Genomic DNA, 16,328 nt, shown 5'->3' with positions numbered 1-16,328 from the left:
GTAGTAAAATGACTGGTGCAGGGTCTTGCATGTAGTATACTGTCAATAACTATTGCTACTGTTTATATTATCTAGTACACTTTCAATAAAGTATTGCTATTTATATTAATTTAAACTGACAGTTATATTAGGCTATATTTAAGATAAGAATTTACACACTTTCAAGAAGGACATTTGAAACTATTTAATTTGATTTCAGAACAACATATATTTCCTTGAAATTATTTTTAATTATTGGTTCACAGAGCAGTTAATACACAACCAGTAGCCTGAAGTTATTGTTCTCATGGCTCAAAGCTTTCTACAGATTAAGAATGTGTGATACCCTAAGTACTGAGTTTATTTTAGGAGAGAAGTGGAGCTGTTTGTTCTGATTGATGTTATTGGTAGGAGTGCAATTATAGTTTAAGAGCAAAACCAGGTACATTTTAGCCTCCCTTGTTCTTCCTTTACTTCCCAAATTAGGAGATGCAATTTTGATTGTACTTAGATTATTTTATATAGTAGTAGTTGTTAACTACTTATTATCATCTTCAACATTTTTTTTTGAACATTCATATGATAATTCATGAAAAATGTCCTTTGTTTTCAAAAATTATCAGTCTTCTTAAGTCTGCTAGTGGTAATGCTTTCTTATTTGATTTGGCTAATTGGAAAAAAGAACCCTTAACGTCAGCTTTCAGTCTTTCCTGAATAACTCCATTTTTCATACTATGTGGTAACCAGAATTTTTCTTAAACCAACCCTTGCAAAATACGCACATTCACACACCTTAATCCTCAAAGCACAATTAAGGAATGCTAATAGATAAGTATCGGGATCAGAGATTTTCTTCTCAATGTCTCCATGCCCAATGCCTTCTCCCTTCCCTAAGTTTCTGTGATTATGGAGAAAACCCTTACTTTTGCTATTTGACTTAATTTTTTATTTAATTCTGATGTGGATGATTTTCTGTTTGTTTTTGTTTTCTTTAGGATGACTGTCTTTTAAAGGTATGGTATAATGTAGAAAACTGGCGGGCAGCTGTTACCTCTCCAGATATAAGTTCAGAGAAACAATCCCAAGGAGAAATTGACTTTTCTTTTGTATATCTGGCCCATCCTCGAGCTGTAAATGGATTTTCCTGGCGTAAAACAAGCAAATATATGCCTAGGTCAGTGAATTAGTAATTTTCCTCATGTATTGACAGAACATCATCTTTGTGATTTTGACTGCTTTTTTTTACTTTAAGAATCCATAGCTGTAGGACTTTTGCCTATGAAGATTTAAGTAATATTAGTCTCTGTCTTACATACCTCTAGCCACAGGTCAGCCATGATTGACACTTAAGAGGAGAGCTATGTGAAAGAATAATTTACTTCTAAATTAGATGCCTTTAAGTGACAGAGTTGTGCTTCTTTTTCTTCTCTGTGTTGTGTATCCCGTTCTTTTATCTCTTAATCATTCTCCATATTGCCATTGCATTTGCATGAACCCTTTTTTAATTTCACTCCCTCATCTTGTACCTTATATGTGTATCTCCTCTGGTTAGAAACAAACAAGCAAACAAACAAACTCAGCTTTATTGAGAGGACATACCATGAGACCTCAAACATGTTTTTACTTATACCCAACGTCTTTGAGGAAAAGAGAGTGGGTTAATATATTGTGATGCCCTGAACTAGATATTAAATATTTATTCTTACACTTCCCTCCTTTCAGCATATGTTAGGCAAGGAGAGAATAAGTGCACTAAATAATTACTGTAGGTTGTTACTGACCAATGTGCATGTATCTTTACAGGAAGTAAAAGTGAAGAATTATGAAATAATTCAAGTAACTGTCCACTGAATAAATCAGAAAATTTTAATAGATGTAGGTTTTTGTTTTTCTTATTAACTGAGGGATTATGGTATGATCTTAGTCTTTATTCTTTAGATGTAAGAAGAATCTTAGATTATTGAAACAATAACTACTGAATTCTAGGCAGAAAAAAATCTGTTAGCAAGCATTCGATGTGATGAAATCAAATACCCACTCAATTGTAATGATTTTGACTAAATACATTGCATAAATGTATAATATTTTGACATTATCTTCATCAGTACTTTGTGTGCATTATAGAAACATTTTAGGATATGATACTTTGAGAAATTTATATATTTGCTTCTAAAATCTTTTTTTATTCCTTAGGGCTTCTGTATGTAATGTACTGTTGACTTGCTGCAAAGATAACGTGTGTCGTCTTTGGGTAGAGACATTTTTACCAAATGATTGTTTGCTATATGGAGGTGACAGCAACCATTGGACTGAACCGATTAATTTAACAAATAACTTTGAGAGAAATGCTTCCACTAAAGAACGAGTTCAAAACGCTTTAGATGTGAGTGTTTTTGTTAGATATTATTTCCTACAAGTTTTAAAACCTTCTGTACATTGCCTTTTTTTGTAACATTGATCCTAATATTCAAAGTCATATGGAGAATTATGAAAAATATATCTGTCTTAGGAAAATAATTCTCATAAAATTTTGTTTTATTTGCTTCAAAAATTCTTAAGTATTTTGTCTAAAGCAAAAAACCACTTATAATTATGAAGTTAATCTTAAGTTAACTGATGATAACAGGGATAATTAGAGTAGCTAATCAGAGTCTGTTGTATTTTGTTATTTTTAGAACCCCCCAGAACTTGGAATGTTTATTTTACTAAGTAGTGTAGAAAGTAAAAGTTGATTTTTGATGTTTATGCTATTGGAACATAGACCAGTAATACAGATTCTTACTATTTTTTTGGTATTGAAAACAGGAAGTAATCTAAAAATTATTTATCTTTGAATGCTTTCTGTGGTTATCAAACAATAATTTTTCAAATTTGTTTAGTATTCTAATGGCTTAGAATATAATTAAATTATAACACATGGAGACTCAATAACTGTCATAAAATAAAATGATTATGTGTAATAATAGCTGAAAAGGGTCCTGACTAGGAAACTGAGGATTCTTTTAGGTGACCTTGGTTGGGTTCTATATTAACTTTACTATATAAACTCATGAAAGATGAGAAGAACAATATTTGCAATGTCTGTCTTATGTGTCAAATGACATGATCTCTGAAAGTGCTTTCTAAATTATGAAATACCACCCAAATCTATTACAGTAATATTATCCAATGCTTTGTGGTCATAGGGTGTAAGCTGTGGATACAAAGACAAGCAGAGAGACATCATTGTCCACAGACACATTATTATAAACTTTTTTTTAAGTTTAGGGAATTAATTATCAGAAAATGAACCAAGTGAAAGTTGCGTGATGGTTAAAAAAAGTGTCAAGCAGTCTAAGTTCTAAGCTTCTTCTGGTTTCAAATTTGGTATACAAAAATACTGAAAGATATTTGTACATATAAACTCATCTGAAATAGAATATCTGTAATGTCTAATAATCATTATGTTACCTGTACACATATTCTTATGACAATATAGACATTGGTTTTACTTTGTGTATTCACACAGGTCAATCTGAGACATTTTCGTCGGGGTCGGAGGAGATCACTTGCACTTGCAGCACATACGGGATACCTGCCCCATCAGCAGGATCCTCATCATGTCCACCGGAACACCCCACTGCACGCCAACGCACTTTGCCACTTTCACATTGCAGCCAGCATCAACCCAGCCACGGGTAATGAAGCAATGTTCAGAAAACGTCTTGGAATTGAGTAGATTGGTTTTACAACAAATAAGTCATACTTTTAGTTTACAAATGGGTAAAGTATTGGAGGTGACTTTCTTAGTATCTTTTCATTGTTGCCAGCTCCCTGGTGACACAAAAAGAGGTTTTTGTTTATTTGTTTGTTTTTTAAGACTATGATTTACTTTATAATTTAAGATCTTGATAAGTCATTGAGATTATTAGTTTATTCAAAAGTTGAAATTTAAGCTAATCCTTACTATAGAAGTTAACACCACACAGTAGTATTTTATGATTATTGTGTAGTTGTTAAAATAAAACTAATGTGTTTAGTATTTGCTCTTTGGAGCCATTTCAGAAATAGGGCAGAAATATGTACAATTTATAACTGGAAGAATTAAGAAACTTACCTCTATGAAAATTGCAATGTATTGTGTGACTATATCTATAGTCAAATATGTACCATTAGATTGATTATCTAGAATATCTGGATCTGTCTATGAATTTGAAGAATTTAAGTGCTCATTGTTTTAGTAATTGTTTTTTGTGAGTTTAAAAATCAAGTGATCACAGGGCACTTAAAATTCAAACCTTAGAATATTACTGAGAAAAAGATTAAAAACATTTGCATATCTTAATACCATCTGTACAGAAAGTGAAAAGTAAAAGCCTTTTTTCACCTCTATCCCACCCTACTCCTCCTCAGAAGATAACCACTCTTGATGAGTTTTTGCATATTTTGGTATATTCTTAAGCATAAATTTAGCATCACTTATTTCCGTGTAACACACTGGATTTGCTGTATTGCATTCTTAAAGTAAGCATAGCGATAAACATTCAAGTAACCGTTGGTTGAGTCAAAGTGAGAAGTACTCTGATAAGTTAAAGTGTGGTGATACTTGTGGTAGGACTGAAGACTATTTACCGATTCTTGTAGCTTTTATTTGGTCGACAACAGTCCCAGCTAGCTCTAACAGAATCCATGAGCCAAGAAAATATAAAGGGGAGAATATTGAATTATTTTTTTATGAAAAAAAATACATAGGCTTGGAAAATTCCATTACCTTTATGAAAGTATATACATTGATAGAGGTTATAATACCCAGAAGCAACTCTAAGGTCAGTAGAATGGGCCGGCCCGGTGGCTCAGGCGGTTAGAGCTCCATGCTCCTAACTCCGAAGGCTGCCGGTTCGATTCCCACATGGGCCAGTGGGCTCTCAACACACACACACACACACACACACACACACACACACACACAAAAGGCAAAAACAAATGTAAAAAAATATATATATAAGGTCAGTAGAATAATATTGAGTCTCTGCTAAGTAAAGAACAATATTTGGAGAATGTAGAAAACTTGAAATTTTACTTTAATGGAAAAGGCTGAGTAAACCCTAAGTTCCAGTGTAACATCTCCTTGATTACCTTACAATAAGGAAAGCTCTAAAACCTTTCTTTAGATTATAGGTCCCTAAGAAAAATCCATACATATAGAGCAAATCAAAGCAAAATAAGATAAGCAGTTAGATTAGACCCTGTGGAGAATTCCTTTCCTCAAATTAAATCTGTTGGAATGCCCAACCCTCAGATTTGGCTTCACTTATTTGCCCATCAATTGAAACAGATACAGGACAGAAGTCGTAAGAGTATGTTCTCCTAGTTCTAGTTCTTACATCCTTTCCATGAAGATTTCTTGTAAAAAATGACTTGAATCAGATTCTTTAAGTAAGGTCAGAATGCAGAAAAATGTGAGTTTCCTTTTAAGCCAGAATGCTTCTGGTAAGTAGGCATTAGCCCTTCCTTCTTGTATGCTTATCAACTAGGCCTATGGTCTACTAAAAGCATTGCTGATCTCTTTTAGGTTGATTGTAAGTCAAAAATCAGAAAATTGTACCTATTTAGGATTCTTGGGGGCATGCTCTCAATCCCTGGTATTATTGTGTATCCAACCTAGGAACAATGGAATTGGCAGTTCAGTCCCTCAAGGCTTTTATTGAGTGTTTACGCCAGTATAGGAACTGGAGATACAGTGGTGATCAAAACAGGTGTGATCCTTGCTTTCATGAAGCATATAATCAGTTTACACATCCTGAATTCATTTCAGCCTTTACTGTTGAGCAGATACCGGCATAAGCTAGATATAAATTTGGTTTAATATGATAGGCAAATTTTTCTCCACCTCTGTTAGTTAAGGATTATCATTTATCACAACTTACTCTGAATTCATACTTCAGTATACTTAATTTAGCAATTATATCAAAAGCAATGCCAGGGAACTTTATTTTTTTTTAGTTGAGTTGGTTTGTCTTGAATGCCTTTCCTGAGTATAAGAAGGGAACCTCAGTTTCACTTTCCAACTTCAGTCTTGATGCTAGTAAATAAATAGCAGTGTCTATCTTAGAATTAGATGAGGTCATTAAAAAAGTGACAATGTCAGTCTATTAAGTAAGAAAGTAAGTTGTTGCTATTGAGCTAAATCACTAATTCTTTTGACAACATAATGATGATATTTTTCATGGTAGATCAGGTTAAAATATGGTTTTTTACCAAAGTTTATGTGTAAATTAAGACTTTTCTATGAAGATGTCTACAAATTATAGATGTTTCTTAATGAGAATACTTTTTAGAATTAAAATATTTCTATGTATATATGTTATGCTATATGACATAGAATATATAATTTTATGTCCTTTATAATAGGTATGTTAAATGTACCATTTAAGTTTGTCATTATTAATGATAATTGTGGCAAACATTATGTTGGGAGTCTTATTTATAGGTTAAATAATATGTATTGCAGAGGTTTAAAGATAAATGTAACAGTCAATAATAAAAACGTGAGACCTGGATGTTTTGTATGCTACAATGATAGAAATTATAATCATTTTGTTGTTGTTGTTGTTGTTGTTGTTGTTCCTTACAGACATTCCACTTCTTCCTTCTATTACATCTCTAAGTTTAAGTGAAAATGAAGAGAAGAGTGGACCTTTTGTGGTACATTGGCTAAACAATAAAGAGTTACATTTTACTTTGTCCATGGAAGTCTTTTTACAGCAACTTAGAAAAAGTTTTGAACAACCATCTTCTGAGGTCAATGCAGAAGACTCTAATCAGGCAGATGTAAAATCTGATGAAGGTAAAGCTTTAAGAAGGATAAAAATGTAAAGTTTTGTTCATAATAGCAAAGATTTTTGTATTACGGTAACACTAGCTACTGTCAAAAATAAACTTCAAAATTGCAATGGCATAATACAAATTTAGACTAGCTCATTTAGTAATTCAGTGTAGATGTTCCTGTTCCAGACAGCTTTCATCCACATGGTGATACAGGGACTCGGGATGCTCCATACTTATGCTTCTGTCAGCCCTTACTGTCTGTGGACTAGTAGCATTGGTATTACCCGCGAGCATGTTAGAAATGCACAATCTCAGGTTCCACCCAGAACTACTAAATAAGAATCCACAATTTAATGAAATCCCCAGGTGATTTGTATGTATGTGGAAGTTTGAGAAGCTTTATACTAGGGCCTTAAATTTCTCGGCATTTAGCCTTGGTCATATGGGAAGAGAGAGTGTGGAAACAGTATAGCTGTTTCTCAACTTCTTTGACTCAGAATTACACGTCACTTCTCATTTCATTGAAAAGCATTAGTCACAAGGCCCATGTTGTCTGTGACTTGATATCCATTCTCTATTAAGGACTAGGAAGCATCAATTTGTAGTGGGCAACAAGCTATCTCTGCTACAGTTTGTGGTTCATAAGTGTTTTGTTTTTAAAAAACTTTGTTTTAATTATAAAATTGTACATGTTCATTAGGAAAAAAACAGTACAGACATGTATAAAGTATCCATATTGTTAAGTTTAATGCATGTCCTCCCACATTTATTCTTTTCTACGCTCATACAAACATATTTATACAGGTAAATTTTTTTTTTTTTAAGTTCTATGAGAGTTCATTTTTAAACAAAATTAGTGTTCTACAACTTGCTTTTTAAATTCAGCGATGGGAACTTTTCCATCTAACTTTTTTTTAACAGCTCCTGAGTATTCCATGTCAAGAGGAAATTTTAGCATATCCTCTATTGATAGACATTTAAATTGATTTAAATTGTTTTTCACTATATTGATAATGGTACAATGACATATATTTTCATCTTCAAATTTTTCTGTAACATAATTTCCTAGATGTAGAATTACCAGAGTGTAAACATTTTAAATTTCAATAACTTCTGCCAAATTGCCCTCCAGAAATGTTTTACCAGTTTATACTTCTTCTAAGTATATCCAAATATCCTTTTTTTACATCCTTGCCACCACTGAATCTTTTCAATTATATTACTTTTTGTCAAGTCGATATGGGGAAAATGGCATCTTGTTTTACTTGGCATTTTCTTGAAGCAAATTGAACAGAATTGTTTTAGCTCTTCTGTGGTTTGCCTCTTCATGTCCTTTGCCTAATTTTCTGTTGAATTATGTTTCTTTTTCTTAATGATTTGTATGTCTTGACAAATTTTTAAAATCTGGTCAACAGTCTAACATTTCCTGAAATTCTCTTTTAAGAAAGTCTCTATATTCCTAAACAGGAGTGGGAGCCAGGATTTTTGAAATAAAGGTCATATATATATTTAGCTGTATTAAGTTGGTATACCAGTTTATTTTTAATTACCTATATGTTTTAGAAAATCTGGAAATTGGGCATCATAAATGTATTTCTTTGAAGTAATTTCTTTAAGATGTTATGTCAGTTATAAATGTATACACCTAGAGAATAGCTAATATATTAGACTCAGGTTTTGATAAATCTGTTATTATGAAGAAAGTACAAATTACTTTCCAGTAATATATTTTAAAAATTCAGCGGGGGGTGGGGGGAGGGAGATGAGGGTAAGGGGGATCAAATATATGGTGATGGAAGGAGAACTGACTCTGGGTGGTGAACACACAATGGGATTTATTGATGATGTAATACGGAATTGTACACCTGAAATTATGTAATTTCATTAACAATTGTCACCCCAATAAATAAATAAAAAAAAAAATAAAAAAATAAAAAAAAAAAAAAAAAAAAAATTCAGCCCAGAATTATAGTCCCAGTTTCAACTCCCTCATTTTACCATGAGCAAAACCAAGGTCCAGAGAAGTAGTGGGTCTCACTTCTCCCCGTAGTTAATTGTGGTCCATCTGGGTTTAGAAACCAGTTTACCTATTTTCTAGTCCAATATTAGCCCTTCTACCAGTAATCCACTGACTCAGTCCTATAGGCCTTCTGATTATTGATTTAACTCCCATGGCCTTATATTCCTGAAACAAAGTGACTTTTAAAGGGGAGCCATTTCTTAGTTACATGAAAACTATTACATATTTCATCCTGAATGCATTTATAAAGATATTTCTTCGTTTACAGTAATAGCTTGATTGCATTTACTTACTTCATGTACCCTTTTGCTTATAGAAATGGATGATGGTGTTGATGATCTGAAAATAAATCACGAAAAGAAAGAGTTTGGTGGTGATAAAATGGTACCAAACTCAAGTTTTGTACCGTTGCCATCAGCTGCCATTGATCATCAGATTGAAGTGCTTCTGTCTGAGTGGAGTAAAAATGCAGACATGCTATTCAGTATTCATCCCATGGATGGTTCTTTGCTGGTTTGGCATGTGGATTGGCTGGATGAATACCAGCCTGGTATGTTTCGCCAAGTACAGGTACTATTATTATGATCTCTGGAGAGCTACCTCTTGTTAAATGTGGGTACTGTTTTGTAACATCCCTTTATATAATTTCATGTATTCTAATGCTCACTTTCTTAATTCTAGGTGTCCTTTGTTTCCAGAATTCCTGTAGCTTTCTCCACAGGTGATGCGAACTCTCTTTGTAAAAGCATAGTGATGTATGCCTGTACCAAGAATGTTGACTTGGCTATTCAGCAAGGGAAACAAAAACCTTCTAGCCTCACACGTTCCACATCAATGCTTATTTCTTCTGTTCACAGTAAATCAACTAATAGTTTAAAATTAAGTATTTTTACCCCAAACGTTATGATGATTTCAAAGCATGCTGATGGCTCTTTGAATCAGTGGCTAGTCAGTTTTGCTGAGGAATCTGCGTTTTCTACAGTTCTCAGTATTTCCCACAAGTCCAGATACTGTGGTCATCGCTTTCATCTTAATGATTTAGCTTGCCACTCAGTATTGCCATTATTGTTGACAACATCACACCATAATGCATTAAGGACACCAGATGTTGATAACCAAAAACAAGCTAATGATGCTTTAAATATTGAAGACTGTTCTTTGGCACAACAGAATAAAAGCACCGTTGATGTGGCATTTCAGGATCCCAACGCAGTTTATAGTGAGCTTATTCTTTGGAGGGTTGATCCAGTGGGGCCATTGTCTTTTTCTGGAGGTGTTTCTGAGCTTGCCCGGATTAATTCACTTCATGTTTCCGCATTTTCCAATGTGGCATGGCTGCCTACTCTTATACCCAGTTACTGTCTAGGTAAGTAGTCTGATTTTTATTTAATAAACTCATATTTTGTGACATTATTGCATAAAGATTAAATTTTAAATGTTTGTAAATACTTTGTAGGTGCATACTGCAACTCTCCTAGTGCATGCTTTGTAGCAAGTGATGGACAGTATCTGAGATTATATGAAGCAGTTATCGATGCCAAGAAACTTCTCTATGAGCTTTCCAATCCTGAAATTTCTGTAAGTAAATAGCTCTTAAAACTAAATATTTACATATATATATATATATATATATATGAGTTTTTTAGATACTTAATTTATACTTACTGGGCATGTTTTAGAAATGTGATGTATAATTTGTAATAAACATGTGTATATGTTTTAGTTATTTTTTTCCTAATTACATTGTACCATTACAGTAATTCTAAGTTCCTTTAAAAAAGAAACCACTTCTTTCATTCATTCCAGGAGTAGTCTACTGTCCTACAGTACTTGTTTCTGTAATACTTTTTGCTCAGAGATAAATGCAGACTAATGACAATATAATGTGGAAGTTATTGATTCATCTGTAGTTTTTTACTAGGCAAAGTTGAGCTGGAATAACAGGAGTAGAATTTTAATTTTAACCAAGAAAGAAAAAAGCTCTCAGCTTGGTTGCAATACAGGCACGAGTCCTTCAACATCATTGCAAACTTTTTGTTTTAGGACAAGCGGCACTTCGTCTTATGCCCACCCTCATTGTTTCAGTACCTCCAGCAAGCCAGTATTTCCACTTTTTTGTCTGTGGTATTTTAAAATATCCCCTGAGATAACTTTCAGCCATACTGAGCTTCCTATTTTGGAGATTCAAGCCATCTCAACTACCAGTTAATGTTTTTGTTAATGCTCTGGTTACAGAATTGCATAGGTGTCAGTGGTCTTCTCCAATCCTGTTTTATTCCTGTGTTATTTTTATTTTTAATGCATAGTTTTGCAGAACACAGTTTTTCAAAGTACATACAAATATATAGTGTTACAATAGAAAAACATTTATTGAGGACCTATTTTTCAGGATTTTAAAAAATTTTTAATTTTATTTTATTGGGGAATGTTGGGGAACAGTGTGTTTCTCCAGGGCTCATCAGCTCCAAGTCATTGTCCTTCAGTCTAGTTGTGGAGGGCGCAGCTCAGCTCCAAGTCCAGTCAACGTTTTCGATCTTTAGTTCCAGGGGACCCAGCCCACCATCCCATGCGGGAATTGAACCAGCAGCCTTGTTGTTGAGAGCTCATGCTCTAACCAACTGAGCCATCAGGCTGCCCCTCCGGTAGCTCAGCGGCAGCTCTTTGTCTTCAATTTAGTTGTACAGGGTGCAGCTCACCGGCCAATGTGGGAATCAAACCAGCAACCCTGCCATTCAGAGCTCAGGCTCTAACCAACTGAGCCATTGGCCCATCCCTCAGGAATTGTTTTTTTAAGTGCTGCAAATTTAGATGTGAACAAGACAGACAAAAATCTGAGTTTATATTCTAGTGAAGGAATATAGTGGGGGAAAGGTAAAAATATGTTAATAAATACTGTGGAGAGATACAGTATAGCTAAAGTCGGAGGGGAGTGCCAAGTAAGGTGCTAGTCAGAGAAAGCCTCACAAAAAAGGAACCATTTGAGTAAAGACTTGAAGGAGATAATGGAGCTAGCTAGCTATGTGAATATTTAGAGGAAGAGTATTAGAGGAACAGCCAGTGCATAGGTCCTGAGGCCAGCCATGTTTGGTATGTAAAGGAGTAGCAAGGATACCATGTAGCTGGAGCAGAGTAAATGAGGTGTAGGGAGAATAGTCAGGGATGAGTCAGAAAGTTAGCCTGGCCAGAGCACATAAGGCCTCATAGGCCATTGTGGTAACTGGCTTTTACTCTGAATAGCATAGAAACCATTGAAGAAAATGACAGTGACAGGAACTCACATTTTAAAAGGATCACTTTGGTTGCTATGTAGATTAGACATGGGAAGCAGAAGTGGAATCAGACCAATTCAGGAAGATAATTACTGTAGTCTGGGAGAGCATCAAAGGAGCTTAGAATGGTAGTCAGTGGTAGTGATAAAGATGATAAGAACTGGTCAAATCTGGGTGTGTTTTCAGCATCCAATAGTCTGGATTGGACTGGCTATGGGGTTTCTATGCGAAAAAGAATGACTCCCAAGGTTTGTGTCTGAGCATCAGGAAGAGTAGAATTGCCTCTAGGAGAGATGAATATTTAAGTAGCAGACTTTGAGGAGCAGGGGGATTTAAGAGCCTGGCTGTGAATATGTTAATTTTGAGATGCCTGTTTGACATCTAAAAGACCCAGTAGGCTAGTCTCTGGAGTTTAGAGGGAGGCTGGTCTAAAGATGTAAAATAAGTAGTTGTCAGAATATAAATTTAAAGTTGTGGAGCTAGATGAGTGAGGTCACTGAGGGAGAGAATATAGTTGGAAAGTAGAAATAATAGAACCCTGGGGCATTCTGTTGTTAAAAGTGGGAGAGCGTAGTGTGTAATGGAATCCAAGTGAAGAAAATTATTTCGAGGAGGAGGCAGTGGACACCAGGATGAAATGCTGCTGATAATCAAGTATGATGAAGATTGAATTTAACAATGTGACCTTGACTAAAGCAGTCAGAGTATAAGTGGCTCAAGAAATCAGCATACATATACAGTATATCAGCATGTATCTATAGCTCTATCCTTCTCACCTCAAAATTAATGCTTAAAAAAAAATCATTGAATCTTAAAACATTTCTTTGAGCTTAAAGTCAGTCTTTCACATTTCTGGATGTGAAATAGTTTTTCACCCTTACAATCATTGCTTTCGTTTTTCTCGGTATCAACTGACCTGTAATTCTTTTTTTTATTTAATTTTATAATTTTATTCAAGAAATGTTATGTTTCATAAGATATGTATTTAATATACTTATTTTTTAAAAGTTTTATTAGTTTCAGGTGTATAAAACAATGTAATAGACATTTATATCCCTCACAAAGTGATAATCTCCCCTCCCCCAATCTACTACCCCTCTGACAATTCCACTGACTCTATTCCCTATGCTGTACTCCACATCCTATGACTATATATATATGTATATGTATATATATATACATACGTATGTATGTCTGTGTGTATATATATATGTATATATATTAAATTATAGTTGACATTCATTATTATTCAGCTTCAGCTTCAGATATACACTGTAGTGGTCAGGCATCTATATGACCTGTAATTCTTATTCATTCCCTTGTAATTCCCTAAGGTCAAGTCCTAGAATGTTCATAATGAAAGAGACTTGTAAACTTTTTTAGCCCGGCCTGAACATCTTTATTATTGATCTGTTATGCCTGAAATTTCATGTTATTTATTACTAATTATTTTTTAATTTGTTTAATAAAGGAGATAACCATTTTTTTTAAAAAAAACAGAAATATGTTGGTGAAGTGTTTAACATCGTAAGTCAACAGTCAACAGCCAGGCCAGGATGCATTATCGCGTTAGATCCCATTACCAAACTTGTAAGTATTACTTTTCTGGCCGCTTAGCATTAGGTAAATAACATATACGTCAACTTATGTTACTATTTATTTACATTCAGCAAGGCAGAAAAACCCAGCTGCTTCATGTTTTTCAAGAAGACTTCATTTTGAATAACCTTGAGAAGAAAAGTCTGGGAAAAGACAGAGTATTAACAGATGACGGTAAGAATTTTTTATGTAATGAGAAATATTCTGTATGTTAGACAGTTAATAACGATAAATTGATATAGTATTTCATATCATTTATTTGAAGTTCAATTTTCCTGTGTAGATTTGTGACATTATGTATCGTAAATGTCAGTATCGTGTTATTCTTAACCTGGAAATAAACATGAAAAAATTGAAAGGTTTGTCAATTATGTTTTGTTAAAGCATAATAGAAAAAAGTGTGGGTTTTTTTGTCATTAATGCGTCGGTGCTATGCATATGTAGGACCTGCCCTAACAATGGATAATATGGACACTTGACATTTTAGAAACCTATGATTTTACACGCAGTAGCTTAAACTTCAAGTTACAATTTAAAGACTAAGTGTCTTACTTAATGCTTTTATAACTAAACAATTTAAAAAATTAAACTCCTCCACCCAATATTAACTGCTTGTTTTGGATAAAGGAAAACAGAGCAAAATAAAGCTAAAATGTCTTGGACACCAGTTTCAATTACAGAGCCAAGCCAAACTCAGAAATAACTTTCCATATAAAGAGACCATCTAGTATGTACCTGTTGTTTTAAAAGTCAGTTATCAAGCCTCAAGTAATATTAATAACTACATTTTGTGTTTGTTCCAGATTATTTTTCTCACTTATACATTGTTTCTTTGTTCTGTGTTTTTTCCATTTTCCTTCTCCTTTGAAAAGTACTTCTTTGAGTTCTGCACTTCTGTGTGGAATGTCTAATTTCTTACCACTGCTTTCACTTAGTCTTCTATGATTTACCTTGAGAATTCATGAGCTATGCAAAAACACTAATCGTGCTTTTATAATCTATGAATATTAGAATGGAAAGATGGTACCAAAAATGAGAAATAAAGATGTCAAGTACAGAAAAAAGGTTTATTTATATCAACAAGATGTTCTTTGTTTTTCCTTTTCTATATTAAAGTATTAATAAAAATGTTAGCGTTGTTAACAGTCCAAATCTCTAATACTTTTTAAAGAAATTACTCTCCTATGCTTAAGATTGAATTTTGCTATGATCTTCATCTTTTCTAGCATTTTGTTTTCTATGATTTTTCAATTTTTAACTTTTTTTCTCTTTATTTTTTCTAGCTCTTAAAATGTTCAAAAATTTTTTATTGACTTTTACTCAAAAATGATTATCTTTATTACAAGAGTTTTCCAGAATGTACCCAAGGAGTTTTCATTTTATTTTGCTTTAATGTCAAAAAGAGAAAAAACATTTTACAGATGTTTTCATTTTTGGAGCATTCTTTCTTGTTAGTAAAATTTTCAGAAATGGATTGTGTTTTTTTCTTTTGTTATAATCCCTTGTCCTTTCCTTTCTCTTAATTCTTGTAATTTAAATGCCTAACTCACCCAGAACTCATTATCTGTCTTTCCTAGTGTTCCTTTGAAAACTTTTTCCCTATGCAAATATAAAAGAACAAAACGATTGCACTCTAATAATAGTTGTTCTCTGATTTTTTAATATGTTCTGATTTATAATTTCTGTAATGTATTTTGTTTACATAATTTTGTACATAAAGAATAGCTTATAATTGAGAAAACTTGGATTAAAATCTAGCATAGAAATGTTTTTTTCAGGCAGTAATGAACCACTGATTTTATAATATATTTTAGATAGATGCAATTTTTTTAAGTTTATTTTGAGAAACTTATGTGCTGCTTAAATTATGAAGTTTTAACTAAGAAAAATTTCCCTCAATAATACGTCTCATAATGAATACTTACATTTGGGTCTTTAGATCATTCTTAATCATTAATGGATCATTTCATTATGGGACTTATTTACTTTGAAATATGTTTGGCAAAATAATTTTCATCATGGTATGTTGACTTAAAGTATCTATCGCATAGTTCCTATGGTCTAACCTAAGTGAACATTGTATTAGTGATGACTGTAATATATGATGTTTTTAGGCCTGTGATTCAAAAATGAAATTTAAGCATAGCATACTTGTTAAAATTTTCAGTTGATACAAATTCATATGGTAAAGAAGTTGATTACATTTCTATAATTTCAGTTTGTATTTGGAACTTTAGATAAGAGTTTGATTTTTGTTTTGTAATTCTGTTATTTTAACTTGGTATATTTAATAAGTTGTCTCATTTATCCATATTGATAGTGAAAAAATAACATTAATACCAACAGGCAGCTCACCTAATGGATTTTCTGAAAAATTCTACCTCATTGTGATAGAGTATACTCACGACAACCGTTCATTGTTACACATGTGGAATTTACATTTAAAGTCCATTCCTGTCTCATTGGGTGAGTCCCTTTTATTTCTAACATTAAGTAGGCTGAACTGAACAAATTATATGTGATTAGACAGTTCAATGCATATTTTTAAAGCTATTTTTATTAAATGATGATAATATAATTTATTCAGTTAATTCAAAAAGCAAAATAATTTTCTGGTTTTCCTGTTACAATGACTCATTAACATATTTCCTTTT

General features: G+C 33.1%; 1 protein-coding gene across 3 annotated transcripts in view; it reads left to right on the top strand.

Moving 5' to 3' along the window:
* Window positions 1-16,328, top strand: part of DMXL1 (Dmx like 1) — a 112,578-nt gene that overhangs the window by 26,108 nt on the left and 70,142 nt on the right. For all 3 annotated transcript variants that reach the window (XM_081054298.1, XM_081054297.1, XM_081054299.1), the window contains 10 exons: window positions 975-1,153; window positions 2,173-2,362; window positions 3,488-3,656; window positions 6,593-6,805; window positions 9,123-9,376; window positions 9,488-10,172; window positions 10,263-10,384; window positions 13,576-13,665; window positions 13,746-13,848; window positions 16,021-16,140. In XM_081054298.1, the coding sequence (XP_080910424.1) occupies window positions 975-1,153; window positions 2,173-2,362; window positions 3,488-3,656; window positions 6,593-6,805; window positions 9,123-9,376; window positions 9,488-10,172; window positions 10,263-10,384; window positions 13,576-13,665; window positions 13,746-13,848; window positions 16,021-16,140 (2,125 nt within the window). The remainder of the gene's footprint in view (window positions 1-974; window positions 1,154-2,172; window positions 2,363-3,487; window positions 3,657-6,592; window positions 6,806-9,122; window positions 9,377-9,487; window positions 10,173-10,262; window positions 10,385-13,575; window positions 13,666-13,745; window positions 13,849-16,020; window positions 16,141-16,328) is intronic.

Source organism: Rhinolophus hipposideros, assembly GCF_964194185.1.
Source record: "Rhinolophus hipposideros genome assembly, chromosome: 7".
Lineage (NCBI taxonomy): Eukaryota > Metazoa > Chordata > Mammalia > Chiroptera > Rhinolophidae > Rhinolophus > Rhinolophus hipposideros.
The sequence above is the reverse complement of the archived record's forward strand: the minus strand, read 5'-3'. Positions and strand labels throughout refer to the sequence as shown.